General features: G+C 48.9%; 1 protein-coding gene across 4 annotated transcripts in view; it reads left to right on the forward strand.

Annotated features, from left to right (window-relative positions):
* The window catches only part of EML1 (EMAP like 1), a 200,833-nt gene that overhangs the window by 142,134 nt on the left and 43,977 nt on the right, over nt 1-14,722 (forward strand). For 3 of the 4 annotated variants that reach the window (XR_007153110.1, XM_047863455.1, XM_047863454.1), the window contains exons 5-8: nt 7,125-7,153; nt 8,055-8,111; nt 10,510-10,639; nt 13,320-13,469. Coding sequence is in view for 3 of the 4 variants with exons in the window: in XM_047863455.1 (XP_047719411.1) it covers nt 7,125-7,153; nt 8,055-8,111; nt 10,510-10,639; nt 13,320-13,469 (366 nt within the window). In the remaining variant the exon portion in view is untranslated. The remainder of the gene's footprint in view (nt 1-7,124; nt 7,154-8,054; nt 8,112-10,509; nt 10,640-13,319; nt 13,470-14,722) is intronic. The other variant, XM_047863456.1, reaches the window with a different exon arrangement.

Here is a 14,722-nt window from a genome sequence, read left to right on the forward strand (position 1 = left end):
GTTTGCAAGAATGCTTAGCACGGAGCTTGCCTGCTGTTGGCACTCCATCCACGGTGGCCATGATGATTACCTTCTACCCCAAGTGTTGGAGCTAATGTCGGTGTGCCTGCTTGTCCTGGCAGTGCCCCTCTTCTTTGGGACGTTCTGGAATTCCCCAACTCCTGTTCCCACCCTCACCCTGACCTGAAAAGGGAGGAAGGAATCAGAAATCCTGAACAATTTTGTATCACCTTACCCCTTCCCTCCCACAGCACTGCCTAAGTTATTGAGCACGTACGGTGCACAGAACACAGTGTAAGGCAAAGTGGGACGTGGAAAGGCCCGGCACACACACAGACCCATTCCCTCCACAAACGTCAACGACACATTCAACTGAAAAGGGCCAGTTTCCTTAGTTTCCAAAGGACTCAACACAAACAGAAAAAAGACAATCAGCTCACTAGAAAAACGGGCAGAGGATTTGAACAGGCAGTTTGCTGAGAAGGAAGTACAAATAGCCAACTGACTAAAGAAAAGATAATCAGACCCACTCTTAATTAAAGAAATGCAAATCTCAGTAAGAAGATAGTATATGGAGAAAAAGCGTTATTGTATTATAAAATAAAACACAGATACGAAAAGAAAAAAAAAGGAAAGAAAGAACACCCCACACAAGCAAATGCAGAGCTTAGTCAATTACACCTTCTAGCACTTATTAAGTGGAGGGTTTTTCCTTCTCCTGAGTGACATGTGTATGTGTCTGGAGATTTGGTGGCGGTGGATGGTTGGATATATTTGGAGGAACTCTAGCTGATCCTTCAGGACCCAGCTCAGGACACCCCTTTCTCTGGGAAGCTTGGCCTGGCCCTTGGGTCTGAGTCCGTTGCCTTTCAGATTGCTTTGCACCTGCTGGTTATCTTTCTCTATACCTGTAACTCCCTCCCAATTCGCCCCATGCCCATACATACCCCTTGCCCTCCCTTAAGCTTCGGGAAGGCAGAAGCTGTTGTTTATTATTCTTTGTATCCCTAACTCTTTGCACAGGGCCTGGCACACAGTAACTGCTCAGTAAATGTTTGTGGAGTGAATGAAAGAATATATATTTAATTTAAAACAAAACAAAACAACAACAACAACAACAAAAAACCAGTCATTTAAGAACTATGTAAACAGCACCACCTATTGGTAGATGATTTTAACACCACCCTTCAGATTCTGAAACATTTTGTCCTGGAAATTAGGTGTCTTAAGTTAAGCATCTTCGCTTTACTGAAAGGGTTGTTCACTCCCCGAGCCATGGGGTCATTTATCTTTTAACACGTGTTAAAATAATAAGTGTTCATATTCTTTATATTTTAGTTTTGAGGCTGGTCGGCAGGGGGCCTGGAGATTACATGTCGGTTCTCGTCAGCAATGTTGGGAGCAAGAGGGGAGTGATAGAAGTGAAAACCGCGTATTGGGCACTCTGTTACATGCGCAGTTTGATCTTGCCAACACCCTGGACCTTACAGTGGTCTTAGTCCCATTTTGTAGGTGAAAGAAACTAAGACTTGGAGGTAGAGCGACTTCCCCAATCCGAACGCAGACCCAGCTGACTTCAAAATCTGGGCAGGTTCTGCCACACTGAGCTGGAGGTGCTGGCTGGAAATGTCTATGAAGCAGTCTTTGTCCCCAAGTAGGGTCTCCAGTGACTTCCAAACTCTTTGAGATGTTTCCTCCATGACCCCATTTCTAGTAGAAAGCTGCTTAAGGGCATTTATGTAGAGAATCATTACTTACATAGTAAAGTATTTTGGTTGCCAGCGGGAATATTATTTCATCAAGTGAGATCGTTTCAAAAGGAGTCCTGGTACGTATGGCAAGAGCTTCGGTTTTTATAGGTGAACAAATGTCAGGGAGATAACATGTTTCACTTTGGAGTGGTGTCCTTTCTGATCGAGCCTCGTAAATCATTTTCGAAGGCAAGTATCTCTGCTCTAACAGCATTGACCCCTGTTGGCTGTGCTCTAATCCTGGTCACCCAGGGGTCCCTGTTAACACACGTCTCCCATGTGTCAGATCCGCAGCGTGCAGGACCTGGGCTCCTGAGCCCCCTTTCAGGCACGTGGGGTAAATTAGGTAACAGGTGGGGGGGTGCGGAAGTTCCGAGTGCAGATCCCACTACAGAGGCGGGCACAGCGCGGGGAGTGCCGTTAAATCGGAGTCTGAGCCCCTGCCCGACTCCCCGCCTCATACACACCCAGCCTGCCGTGTGGCAAGGTGAGCGTTAGCAGATGAAAAGAAAAACAGCCACTAGGAGACCACCCTGCGCCCAGAGTCCCCGGTGAACATTATCGGGGAGTTAATAACATGCGATGTAGACTCAGGTGGTCGTAGCCGCTGCATGGTTGTGAGCTCACGGCTCAGGGTGGGGGCTTTTCCTCAGCTCAACTGTTTGATTTTCTCTTGCTGCCCCCAGATCCAGCCGCCGGTCTGGCACAGGCTCCCGGCTGCCTCGCATCCTCCGTGAGTCCCCAGGTACCGCTTCCTTATGAGAACCCTTGAGATGGTCTCCCGAGCCAACCAGCTCAAGGAAACACACAGCCAGAGTCTTTCCGCAAGTCATCCTGCCAAAACAGAGCAGTAAAAACCATACCCGACCGTGACACTGTTCACTCGGGAGGTATTGGCCACTGCCAAGGGCAGATTAGCCAAGAGATGAGGGTCTGCTCACCAGAGGGGAAACCCTTCCTCTCCGCTGGACTGATGTCTCTCGTGGGCTTCGGGGGGGAGGAGGAGGGCATCTGTGTCAGCTCCCCACAGGGACAGGGATGCGTGAAGCCTCACGCCTCCCCCCACGGAACCACACGCTGGCTGTGCAGGGAGCGTTAACGTCACCCACTCATGTTTTTCCACTTAGCTCACGCTAAGGAACAGGTGATCAGAGACCAACTACGCGGCCCTGGGGCGGCGGTCTCCTCCCGTACCAAGTGAACTTGCAGCCCGGGCCCGTTTTCAGCAGTGTCGGGTTCCCAGGGTCCCCTTCCAATCTCCTGGCAGTGAGTTCTGGAAAGGGCAGGTGTTCAGCGTGTGGCTCCGGTTGAGAGATTTTGAGCGGAGGCCGCAGCATCTTTAATCCTGCATCACGGCTGTCGTAACACCTTCTACGGGTTTGCCCCTCTGTTACTACTGCTCCAGAGGTTTGTGCTTAAAAGGTTTGCACCGAGTGGAGCTCCCGTTTCCCTGGCACTGTGTTGCTGTTTAAGAAAGGTGGTGGTGCAGAGGCAGGAATAATGGATTCAAGAGTAAAGACAGTTGTTTTTTTTTTTGCTTTAAAAATGTAGCTTTCTGGGGCACCTGGGTGGCTCAGTCGGTCGAGTGTCCGACTCTTGATTTTGGCTCAGGTCATGATCTCGTGGTTTATGAGTTCAAGCCCCACATCGGGCTCTGTGCTGACAGTGCAGAACCTGCTTGAGATTCTCTCTCTCCCTTTCCCTCTGCCTCTCTCTCTCTCTCTCTCTAAAAAATAAGTAAACATTTAAAAAAGAATATAAGAAAAATGTAGCCTTCTATAAAAGTGGGAAAAAAAATGTAGCTTTCTCAAAGAATGGAACGCAGCAATAGCATCCTTTCTAAATACAATATGCCCAAAACGTGATGCGCAGTTCAGAGCACAAGGTGAGAACAGTGCCTTTCTCCATGACCCTCAGCTGTTCACACCCACACTGCCTTTTCTAGTGTTTTAATAGATCTTTTTTGTTTTAAGTTTTTATTTATTTTTGAGACAGAGAGAGACAGAGCATGAGCAGGGGAGGGGCAGAGAGAGGGGGAGACACAGAATCCGAAGGAGGCTCCAGGCTCCGAGCTGTCAGCACAGAGCCCGACGCAGGGCTTGAACCCATGAACCGTGAGATCACGACCTGAGCTGAAGGCGGACGCTTAACCGACGGAGCCACCCAGGCGCCCCTAATAGATAGATCTTTGATTCTTCCTGTAATGTCACAAGCCTGGCCTCAGGAGTCCATGGGCCTCCCTGTGTCTGGAATTCGAACTGCCCTACGGATCGCTCTTTCTAAGAGGAACATAGTTCATAATTGTTCTTCTCAATCTCCAGGGAAGGTTCTGGATTGCTTGTTCCTGCGTTTGGGGCTTTTGTGTCTTTCCACTTCTGTGATTAAAGTCATGATGGAAAGATGGCTCTCGTGTCTTCTGATTCCCTACCTGGCTTCCCCGTCATTATGTTCCTGTAGCCGGTAGGCTTGTGCTGCTGTCTTCTGCTTCGGCCCTTCCTCCCGTGTCCTCACCCTGCCTGTGACTCTCATCATATGTGAAAGTCGGAGTTAAGACCTATGTTTTCGCTTAGATGATCACAGGACTGTCACTCCCGCTCTGACAGCGAGAACAAGCCGGTGATCGACAGAAGCATGGCTATTTTATTTTTTTATTATTTTTTTTTTAATTTTTTTTTTCAACGTTTATTTATTTTTGGGACAGAGAGAGACAGAGCATGAACGGGGGAGGGGCAGAGAGGGAGACACAGAATTGGAAACAGGCTCCAGGCTCTGAGCCATCAGCCCAGAGCCTGACGCGGGGCTCGAACTCCCGGACCGCGAGATCGTGACCTGGCTGAAGTCGGACGCTTAACCGACTGCGCCACCCAGGCACCCCGAAGCATGGCTATTTTAAACCCACCGTGGAGCTGAGGTCACAAAGTAATGTGATGAACTAAAATCCACACGGCGACGAGCCTGTCTTAGGAGAGACGGGTCCACGGCTGCTTTTATCCTGGGCCGAGCTGCAGAGGAGAGGGGCCGTCGGGGATCACGTCAGAAGAAAGCAGCCAAAAGCTCACGGAATAATTCAGCCAGGTGTGGACTGTCGTGGTCGTTTGGAATTTTTGCAAGCCCCATGCACAGGGGGCGCTTCACACACACACATGTGCGTGCGCACACACACGTACGCATGCATGCACACCTTTCTGCAGACCTTCAGTGAGCTCGTGACAGATCAGGAGCAGGTCCGGAGTGCAGGAAGGAAGACATCCCCTCTGAAACACAGGCACATCAGCTGCTGTCGTACGAGGGCAGAGCAGGGGAACCAAGAGAAATCATCTACCCTGTGGACCAGGTGCCTGCAAGAACGGTCGCCCCTGAAGGAGGGACAGGAGAGCTGACAGAGAGCCCCGGAGACACAGCCCATGGTCAAGTCTGAGGACCCACTGGGAGAGCCCGGGGAACCCTACACCACCCACCCCCTGCCCCCGGCCTTGCCGTCACAGAAGCAAGCAGAGCAGAGACCCCCGCCCTGACTGCGTTTACCCGCCGCTGGGTGAGGGAGGAACAGCATGAGAGGGCTGCTGGGAGCCGTGCAGAGAACTACCACTGGCTGGGGCACAGGGTGTGTCGGGAGGACCCCAGGACGTTGCAGAGCCTCAGAGGCCTCCCTGGGAAGAGGCGTGGAACACGGACAACACGGGGGCCGTGGGACGGTGTCCAGGAGGAGGGGAAGCCAGGCCAGTCACCTGTCACAGGAGCTCCGGGCACGTGGGAGGGACACCAGCGATGGGGCAGCTAGACTCGTGGACCAGGGGACAGCAGAGGGAGATGCAGACAAAGAAATAAAGTTGTCAGGAGAGATGGCACTAGGGCCTCGAGGCCAGTGTGGCACTTCGAGTTTTGTGTCATGCTTTCAGAGTAGGTTGTTTTAAATATCTTTTATTTAAAAATTTTTTCTTTTAAGTTTATTGAGAGAGAGAGAGAGAGAGAGAGAGAGAGAATATGCATGGGAGGGGCAGAGAGGGAGAGAGAGAATCCCAGGCAGGCTCCACGCTGTCCGTGCAGAGCCCGACATATGGCTCGAACTCACGAACTGTGAGATTGTGACCTGAGCTGAAATGAAGAGTCAGACGCTTAACCAACTGAGCCCCCCAGGCACCCCTCTCAGAGTAGTTTTCAATGACCAAAGGCGAGAGTCCCAAAAACTAAGCCCGCAACAGCCCCAGCTACATAAAGCACACTTGAACAGATTGCCAAGCACTTCCAAAGCATCGGTCAGGAGTTTACCCCCTGGTACGGCATCAAGTTATCTGGAAGTCCAACGTATTGATAATATTATTTACTATATGCTGGGGTTAAGGCTGATTCTTACTGGTGGTGTTTCTGAATGTATTTCAAGAAAAAACTGGAGGAGAAATGTAACATCGGGACTATATCTGCTCAGGTACTTTTTGGAAACTACGCACACACACCAACCTGTGTGCCTCTGTGGCTCTCTCGGGGGCAGGTTTCGTTTATGTGGTCGGTCTTGTTCCATGTCTTAAAGCAGGAGGCAATCCAGGAAGCAGGGTATACGGGGCAGATGGTGTAGACACCGGAGTCTCACAGACCTGGGTTTGAACGAGAGACACTTCCTGCCCTGCCTGAGGGTCCCTTCCCTTGTCTGGCTGCCTGAGGGTCCCTTCCCTTGTCTGGCAGGCAGGTGGTGACCTCTTCCGGCAGGTGCTTGTCCTGGGAAGTGGTCGCATGCTCTGCTGCTCATGCCAGCTCATCCCGGGGAAGCCTGCCCCTGGGGCTGTCCCTAGTCCGTCGGCGGCGTGACCTTGAATGCTCTGGGGATTTGGTTTCCCGGGTGCAGTCGTGGGGTGGTCCCAGCCCGGCAGAAATCCGCGGTGGGGTCCCCACAACACCGATGAGATGGCCACGGCCCCGATATTCCTTATGTTTCCCCTCTTTTCCTTCTCACAGTAGCTACCCTGCCAGGAGCTGGGTGTGTCAGCAAGTCCTACGTCAGGAACTTTCTGGTTTTAAATAAGTGCTTTCAATCATCCGTGAGAAGAGCAAACCTTTGCGTGTGTAGACGCGGCCATTCACATCCCGACCAAGCACGTTTTCCTGCCGCAGACACTTACCTGCTCTCATAAACAGCTCAGTTGTGGCGGCAAAGCGGGGGCCACAATCTCTTACACCTGGTTTTAGACGTTCTCACGTGCATTTGTCCCTGTCTGCAGTTGCGTGGTTTTGTTTCTCTCGTTAGCGAGAATCACCGGCACAGCGTCAGTGTGACCGGCCTGTGCTGCCACCGGTGAGCTGGGGGGTCTTTCATGAATGAGGTTAAGCACCGGCCACACCAGCCTCCCTCTAAACCCTGTTTCTGTTTTGTCTCCGCAGCAAACCCAAGGAGCCCGTCTTCAGCGCAGGTAAGTCCCGTTCAACTTTTGTGCGCGTGCCCCTCGGTCCCCTCAGGACTTGGGGGACGCACGCGGAGCGGTTCCGGGGGCCACTTGTCACATGCGGAGTCTGCGTGGCGGGGCTGACAGGCTGAGGCCCAGGAAGCCCGTGCCCACGGGTCGGGGCTCAGATCCCAGGCACGGCCCGTAACTTGGTCGCAAAGACTCTAGACCCTTTCCCTTATCCCCTTGAAGACCGATTCAAGATGCGTCAACAAGGAGGAAGAGTGAGACGCCACCACACGTGTGAAAGCCGAACTTCTAGGTTGAAGATCGTGTGTGGCCTTTCTTGTTCCTCCCTCTCCCCTGGGGCTCCCGAGGCAACACCTCTGCTAGGAAAGCTCTCTGATGCGTTAAGTGATCACTTTGTCCAAAAGGAGCTTTTTTTTTTTTTTTTTTTTACTCTCTCTTTCTGCCTTCAGTCTCCTAAACTGCAAACTAATAGTTCATGATGTACCTTTCCATATACCTTTTCTTTTTTCTTTTTGGTAACCCATTTTGTAATAAGGTAGATGCTATTGTTAGGATATTAACCTTCTTCAAAAGCGCATCGAAAATGCAAAATCGTTGACGGGTATGTCACCCGTTAAACAAACCCGTCTCATTTTAACTTCGGGTTTTCCCCCCTTCGATTCGGAACTGGAACTGATGTAAAAGTCAGCCCCCCGTAGGTAGCGGCATGTGCTTTATTTAGGATTCGTTTCCTGTTCGGGAAGCATGAAATCACGCGCTGAAAACTATAATCGCCCTACGCCTGTGGAGCCAGGTCCTGAGCCCCCCACAGGCTCCTCTGCAGGGGCGGGGGGCCACCCCCCCCCAAGAGCTAGCTGCCCCAGGTCCCTCCTGCAGTTCTCGCTATCTCTTCATCTAGCGCTTCTGTCCCTGTCTCCGAAATCACAAGGGAAACGCCGGGTGATACACTGCAAAGGTAGGCGGCATTTCTGGAATCTCACAGCTCTCTCAACAAAGCTGCTACCCAGGCTGCAGAACCCTTTTCCGTACGGCCAAGCAGATACTCTCCTCGTACGAAAACGTGTCCATCACACAAGCCACTGCACCTGAAGTTAAACAGCAGTCCTGCGCCTTTACTTGGATGGGTTTTGATAAGTAGCTGTACATTCGATCTGGCTTGGTTACCAGCTGGTTTTGCAGGAACTCTGAAGGATTCGTAGAAACCCTAAGAGAGCTATAGGGCGGCCCTGGATGTCCCGCTGCGGCTGGCCTCTCGCTCCGCACCTTCCGGTGGGCGGCTGCGTGCCGTGGTCCTAACCTGCCTGGAAAATTCCATTGCCTTCCCTGGCTGTGTTTCGATCTTAGACATAGAATGCCCAAATTGCCAGGGCAAAGCAATGCCAAGGCAAAATTCAGGGCTTTTGGGGGGACCTCGTTCAGTGGTTTAGCATCGTGCGATAAGTAAGCCTCGGTCCCGAGGATTTAACCAGCACGCGGCTACGGTGCGGTCAGTGTTTCACACACACTGATTATTACAGCCACGGAGGGCTCTGCCGTGCCGCGGAGATGGCGTCATAGCCTCTTTGTTACCCATCCACGTTCTGTGCCTCCTCGCGTACAAAGACAGTTGAGGGAACCGCTTGTCCTCAGCTCTGTGCTTTGCTGGCATCCGCTTTCTTCTCCCTTCTGTCCTCTGCCGGGCGCTCCTAGGTCCTGCCGGTGTGGCGGCCACACCGTCCGATGAGCCCAGATTAGGGGGAGGGACTAAAGAAGAGAAGAGGTTTGGGGCGAGGGGAGGAGCAGGGGCCTGGAGCTGGGTAGATGTGTAGGGCGGTGGAGACACTTCCGGCCAGACAGGAGGGTCCAGGTGGGGCGCTCAAGGCCGGTGCGGCCACTTAGGGGAGAGCAGGCAGGATGCTAGACGTTTGGATCCAGCAGGTAAGAGGGCGGGCAAAGGACATTGCTTGGAGGAAGGACTTGGTGGAATCCACTTGGGGCCTCGACGGGTTTGGCTGCAGAGTATAAAATGCCCGGGGAGGGGCAGTGACAAGACAGCCTCGGGTACCAGGACCTCTGCTCGGCTGGTCCCGGCGGATCTGGGGAGGACGGACCCTGTGGCGGCATCCTCATGGAGCGCCCACGGAACAGAGCGCCTGGCACGCCGTCTGCAGGCTGAGCGTGTATTGCCCCTTACTTAAAAGTCAGACTTAATATGTGGCGTGAAGAATGCATCACACGCATGTGAGGCCTGACATGCACGTGTGCACTAACATAAAGCTGGGACGGCCTCTTAGTGTGCGGGGGGGCTCGCATGCGGCATTTGAGGGTCCTTAGGAGCAAGATTTACAAAAGTAACTTGTAAATGTGGTGCTCACGGCACCATAGTTATTTCGTGACTTTTCCTCACCGATGTCCCCTCCGCCGGTGTTTCTTCTCTCGAGTTAATGTGCCGCTATGGCTGGAGCGACCCAGTTTAAATGCCGTGGAGGCCTGGTCCTGGGATCGGCAGTGAGTTCTAACCGAATTCGTCAGGAACTCACAGGACATTTTCCTTGGTCTTACTATATCCTGAAAGCGAGCAGAAACCCCCACCTTGTTTCTTTTTTAAAACTGCACGTGCCCCAGGTTGATGTATTACTGGGTTTTACTTTTGCCCCCGTAATGACTTCTTGAGACGTCAGAAGTTATTTTATTATAAAAATGCTTGTTCTAGAAGCTTCTGTTTCTCAGCATCTCCCCCTTATGGGTCTTTAGTCCTTCCGTTTTCTTTCAAGCTTATCTTTGAGCATTTTCCTTCTTGTGTGTACCCCAGCATGCACTCTTGCTGATTTTGTGTTCTTTATACTCGAAAAATGTGTCCAGCGGATAAGATACATAAAGGTATATTTTTACATTGCGATATAACAAAACGATCTAAGTGTCGAAAGATGCCTTATGAATTTCGCTACTGGAATTGTATATACATGGAAATCACTGACAACTCTAAGTGGATTTTTTGCATTGGTTGTAATTTTGCGAGGTGGCATTTCCCTCCCCCCCCGATGGCGAAGACAAGTGTAAGCACTGAGTCTCTCGTGGAAAAACAATGGAATCTAGCTCTTCCCTGTCTATTACAATTTCTCACGTAGTTCACGTACTTGAGGAAGCAGCACGTCCAGCGTAAACAGGGTGAAAACTTTTTGGTTTTCAATGGTGCGACTTCAGGTTTCCGTTATTTCCACCCCCAACCCCACCCCCAACACGTTAATTAGAAATCACGTGAAGAGTAGCTAGACCCTTTCCTGGGACATAAAGAGGAGAAAGAAAATAGACATTTGTTTTCAGATCCACCGGGCCCAGAGGCGTCTCAACTGATGTCTTTGTTCTTGTCGTAGAAGAAGGATACGTCAAAATGTTTCTTCGCGGCCGCCCTGTTACCATGTACCTGCCCAGAGATCAAGTGGACTCTTATAATTTGGAAGCAAAGGTAGAGCTTCCCACCAAGAGACTGAAACTGGAATGGGTGTATCCTTTATTCACCGATTAGGCCAAATAGTCTATCCACACTGAAATTTTTTTTTTTTTTTTTTGATTTAACAAAATGGGCCATGTGTGAGAACCCCGTACGGTGTCCTTGCAAATAGGCTCCGTGAGTGCTGCTGGCTAGGGGGACACTGACCCATCATTCCCGAATGAAAGATGGGGGTTCTTGCTCAAATACGTATGCATTTATTTCCCGACAAGAAAATGTTAAGGTTCATAGGATTGGCTGGATGGTTGGGGTTTTGTTTGTTCGTTCGTTTTTAAAGAGCCGTGAGAAGACGCGTCACTTTCTGGCTTGAATTTTAATCTTTCCAACAGAATAAAGGTAGTTAAAAACTGGGCTGGTTGCCTGGGTGGCTCAGTCAGTTGAGCGTCTTGACTCTTGATTTCAGCTCAGGTCACGATCTGACAGCTTGTGAGTTCCACGCTGACAGCGACGAGTCTGTTTGGGATTGATATTCTCTCTCTCTCTCTCTCTCTCTCTCTCTCTCTCTCCCTCTCCCTCTCTCCCTCCCTCCCTCCCTCTCCCCCCCCTCTCTCCCTCTCTCCCTCCCCCCCTTCTCACTCATGCTTTCTCTCTCCCTCTCAAAATAAATAAATAAACTTTATAAAAATAAAGGTAGTTAAACACTAAGAGAAAAGCAAGCTGAATGAAAATAATCACAAATGCATAGAGTTTAGGATTCTAATGAGATTGAAAGCTGGTTATTTGTAACACTAGTTGGCCCCTGCTTAGTGAGCTCTGCAGGGGCACACGGAAACAGCATGGAAACTCAAGAAGATACTGAACTTGCAAACTTATGAAAATGAGAATGTCAGAAATTGAACTAAACCGTGCTGGCAGGAGGTTTTTGAACCCGAAGAGTGATACACTGGAAGGAAGGACAGGCATTCCCCCCTGAAACCAGGTGGGGGCCTGGCCAGCCCTGGGAACCTAACAGCAAGGTCAACACTAATTAAAGCAGTAACATCAGACTGGGAATAATACCCCAGTCCTGAAGGAAGGGAGTAGATACAGGCATAAAGAAAATCCGCATGTGGCATAGATAGAACGCTACTTTAAGAAAAAGAAACAGCCTCCCCCACCCAAATGTAAATCTCAGAAATGAGTCAGCCCTATGACTGACGTTCTTGAGATCCAGCTGCTGGAGCCTTCATACTATGAGATTTAGAAAAGTGAATGAGCTTCCAGAGAGAAAAACCTGAAAGACAAAGAAATCGAGCCTATGAAAAGGGGTGAATGAAGCGTTGGGTTTTTTTTTTTAACTTTTACTTTAGTTTTACTTATTTATTTTATTTTATTTTATTTATCTTACTCTAAAGGAATTCTGCAGAGGCCACCTTCCAGTCCATGCAGATTTTAAGACAAAGAACAAAAATCCTCTCTTTGCCCTCAAACAAATTTCTATTGAGTACCTGTTTAATGCCAAGCCCCAAATATAAATTCTGAGAAGTTGGTTTGTTTTTTTTTAACTTTTTTAAAATATTTTTTTAGGTTTACTACTTTGAGAGAGAGAGAACACGAGAGGGGTAGGGGCAGAGAGAGAGGGAGAGAGGGAATCCCAAGTGGGACTAGAACTCACAAACCGTGAGATCATGACCTGAGCTGAAATCAAGAGTCAGACAGACACTCAACCGAGTCAGCCACCCAGGCGCCCCTAAGAAGTTGGTTCAAACTGATGCCGTTGTAATCAGTTGGAAGAATTACTATTTGAAAGGATGGTATCATATTCTTTGGGGATTTTCTAGAATTCTCATCTGTACCTAAGTTTCTCTCCCAAAATATCTCCTTTATATTTTCAGATTCAGATGTCCTAAGCATTCACTAGGACATCTGTTTTGGCACATATAATTAAAGTGATTCTTCTTTAAGTCCATAATGGTTTAAATTTTAGGGTAAATCACGGCTGGAAAACATTATTCGAAGCACATTTTTTTTCGGCCTACTCTCTGTTCATATTTTAAAAGATGTGAAACAGTGGAATTTACTTCAAATAAATAAATGGTACTTTTGCTAGATTATTTTTTCACATTCAAATTCAAGTGAAGTTTTGCTCTCAAAATAGTTTTCAAGGTTTGGAAGTGTACATTCCAAAATCCTAACTGAGGTAATTATCCCCAAGAAGCTGGGGATGTTGGGGCAAGGAGGAGCTACATTTTTCACCTTTTACGTAGGTATGTGGGAGTGTCTTTTGTACCTTTTACAAGTACTTTCATAACATAAAAAAACTTTTTAAGTAAAAGATTTAGCTCCTAGATTACAATAAAAATAAAATTCACTCAATAAGGTATATACAAATCAATTATCAGTATCTTAAAATTTATTTATCTTTTTTTTTTTAAGGCTTATTCATTTTTCAGAGGCAGTGGGAGAGGGGCAGGGAGAGAGGGAGACACAGAGTCCGAAGCAGGCTCCAGGCTCCGAGCTGTCAGCACAGAGCCCGACGCGGGGTTCGAACTCACAGACCGTGAGATCATGACCTGAGCCGAAGTCGGCCGCTTCACCGACTGAATCACCCAGGCGCCCCACAGTTTAAAGTTACTTAAATGAGAGAAATTGATGGTATTAGTCTTAGGGAATTTTATTGCCCATTCCTGTTGAATAAAGCTGATGTCTTGTCGGGTCGTAAAGGAAATCAGGTTTATCTTGACGTACACAAAGCTATGGGTACCGGGGTCGCGACTGTCGTAACAACCTGTACTTGCTTCCAACGGGGGAGACGGTGTACTTCATCGCCTCCGTGGTGGTGCTGTACAACGTCGAGGAACAGCTCCAGAGGCACTACGCCGGCCACAACGACGATGTGAAGTGGTGAGTCCTCACCCCTGTAGAAATAGCGTCAGCAGAAAGACGTCGGGGCTGGGATGTAACTAAAGAGAGGAGAAGAGCTCTGGGGAAATAAGATCTTTTGGAAAAGCTCTTTATGTTCCACGTTGTCTGTACCCGGTGGTCTGCTAGCTACGCATCTCTCTAAGACACTACAGACTAGTTTTTTTGTCCTTATAACACATCCGCGTAACCAACCGTGTCACCCGAACAAATAGTTCTCATAGACCCCTGTTTGGAGTCCTTCTTAACACAAATAGATTCTAATGTGGGACTTCATATAAAAAAAATCTACTACTTAACACTAGTAGATTCTAATGTGGGACTTCATATAAAAAAAATTTTTTTTAATGTTTATTTTGGGGAGAGAGAGAGAGAAAAACAGAGCACAAGTAGGGGAGGGGCAGAGAGAGAGGGAGACCCAGAATCTGAAACAGGCTCCAGGCTCCGAGCTGTCAGCACAGAGCCCGATGTGGGGCTCGAACTCACAAATGGTGAGATCATGACCTGAGCCGGAGTCGGACGCTCAACCGACTGAGCCACCCAGGCATTTTATTTAATAAAAGTAAAAATACCCATGTTTATTTCTGGCCTTGCTGTAATTCATTCATTTTAATTGATTCATAATCCTCTTACAGCTTTTGGAAGGATGGGTGATAAAGCAGGTGGGCTTACCTATTTCTATTTGTCCTAGATCCCTGATCAATTGTAAAACTCCTGTTGGTAAAAGATGATATTTTGGGGGCACCTGGGTGGCTCGGTCAGTTGAGCGTCCGACTTCAGCTCAGGTCGTGATCTCGCAGCTCGTGGGTTAGAGCCTCGCATCAGGCTCTGTGCTGACAGCTCAGCGCCTGGAATCTGCTTCCGATCTGTGTCTCCCTCTCTTCTGCCCCTTCCCCTGATCTTTCTCTCTCTCTCTCTCTCTCTCTCTCAAAAAAATAAATAAACGTTAAAAAAAACCTTTTTTAAAGGTATTTTTGCTGTTTAACATACTTAATCAAGATTGTTGTAGAGTTGGTATTTTCCAAGCAAAGGCTGCTTTTTCCTTGCATTTGGAAATTCTCGAGACAGAAGGGCTGGATGAAATAGGCACTAACTGCCCAAGGTCATTGGGGTGCGCAGAGACTCTCTGGTGACTCTGTAAGAGGTCAGGTACCGTATAGTTCTTACATTTAAAGTTTTGACTAGGCTCTATGTGGCCAAGAGAAAAGTAAAGCGTACTTTTAAAGCGTGGATGT

The sequence above is a fragment of the Prionailurus viverrinus genome, chromosome B3, assembly GCF_022837055.1.
Source record: "Prionailurus viverrinus isolate Anna chromosome B3, UM_Priviv_1.0, whole genome shotgun sequence".
NCBI lineage: Eukaryota > Metazoa > Chordata > Mammalia > Carnivora > Felidae > Prionailurus > Prionailurus viverrinus.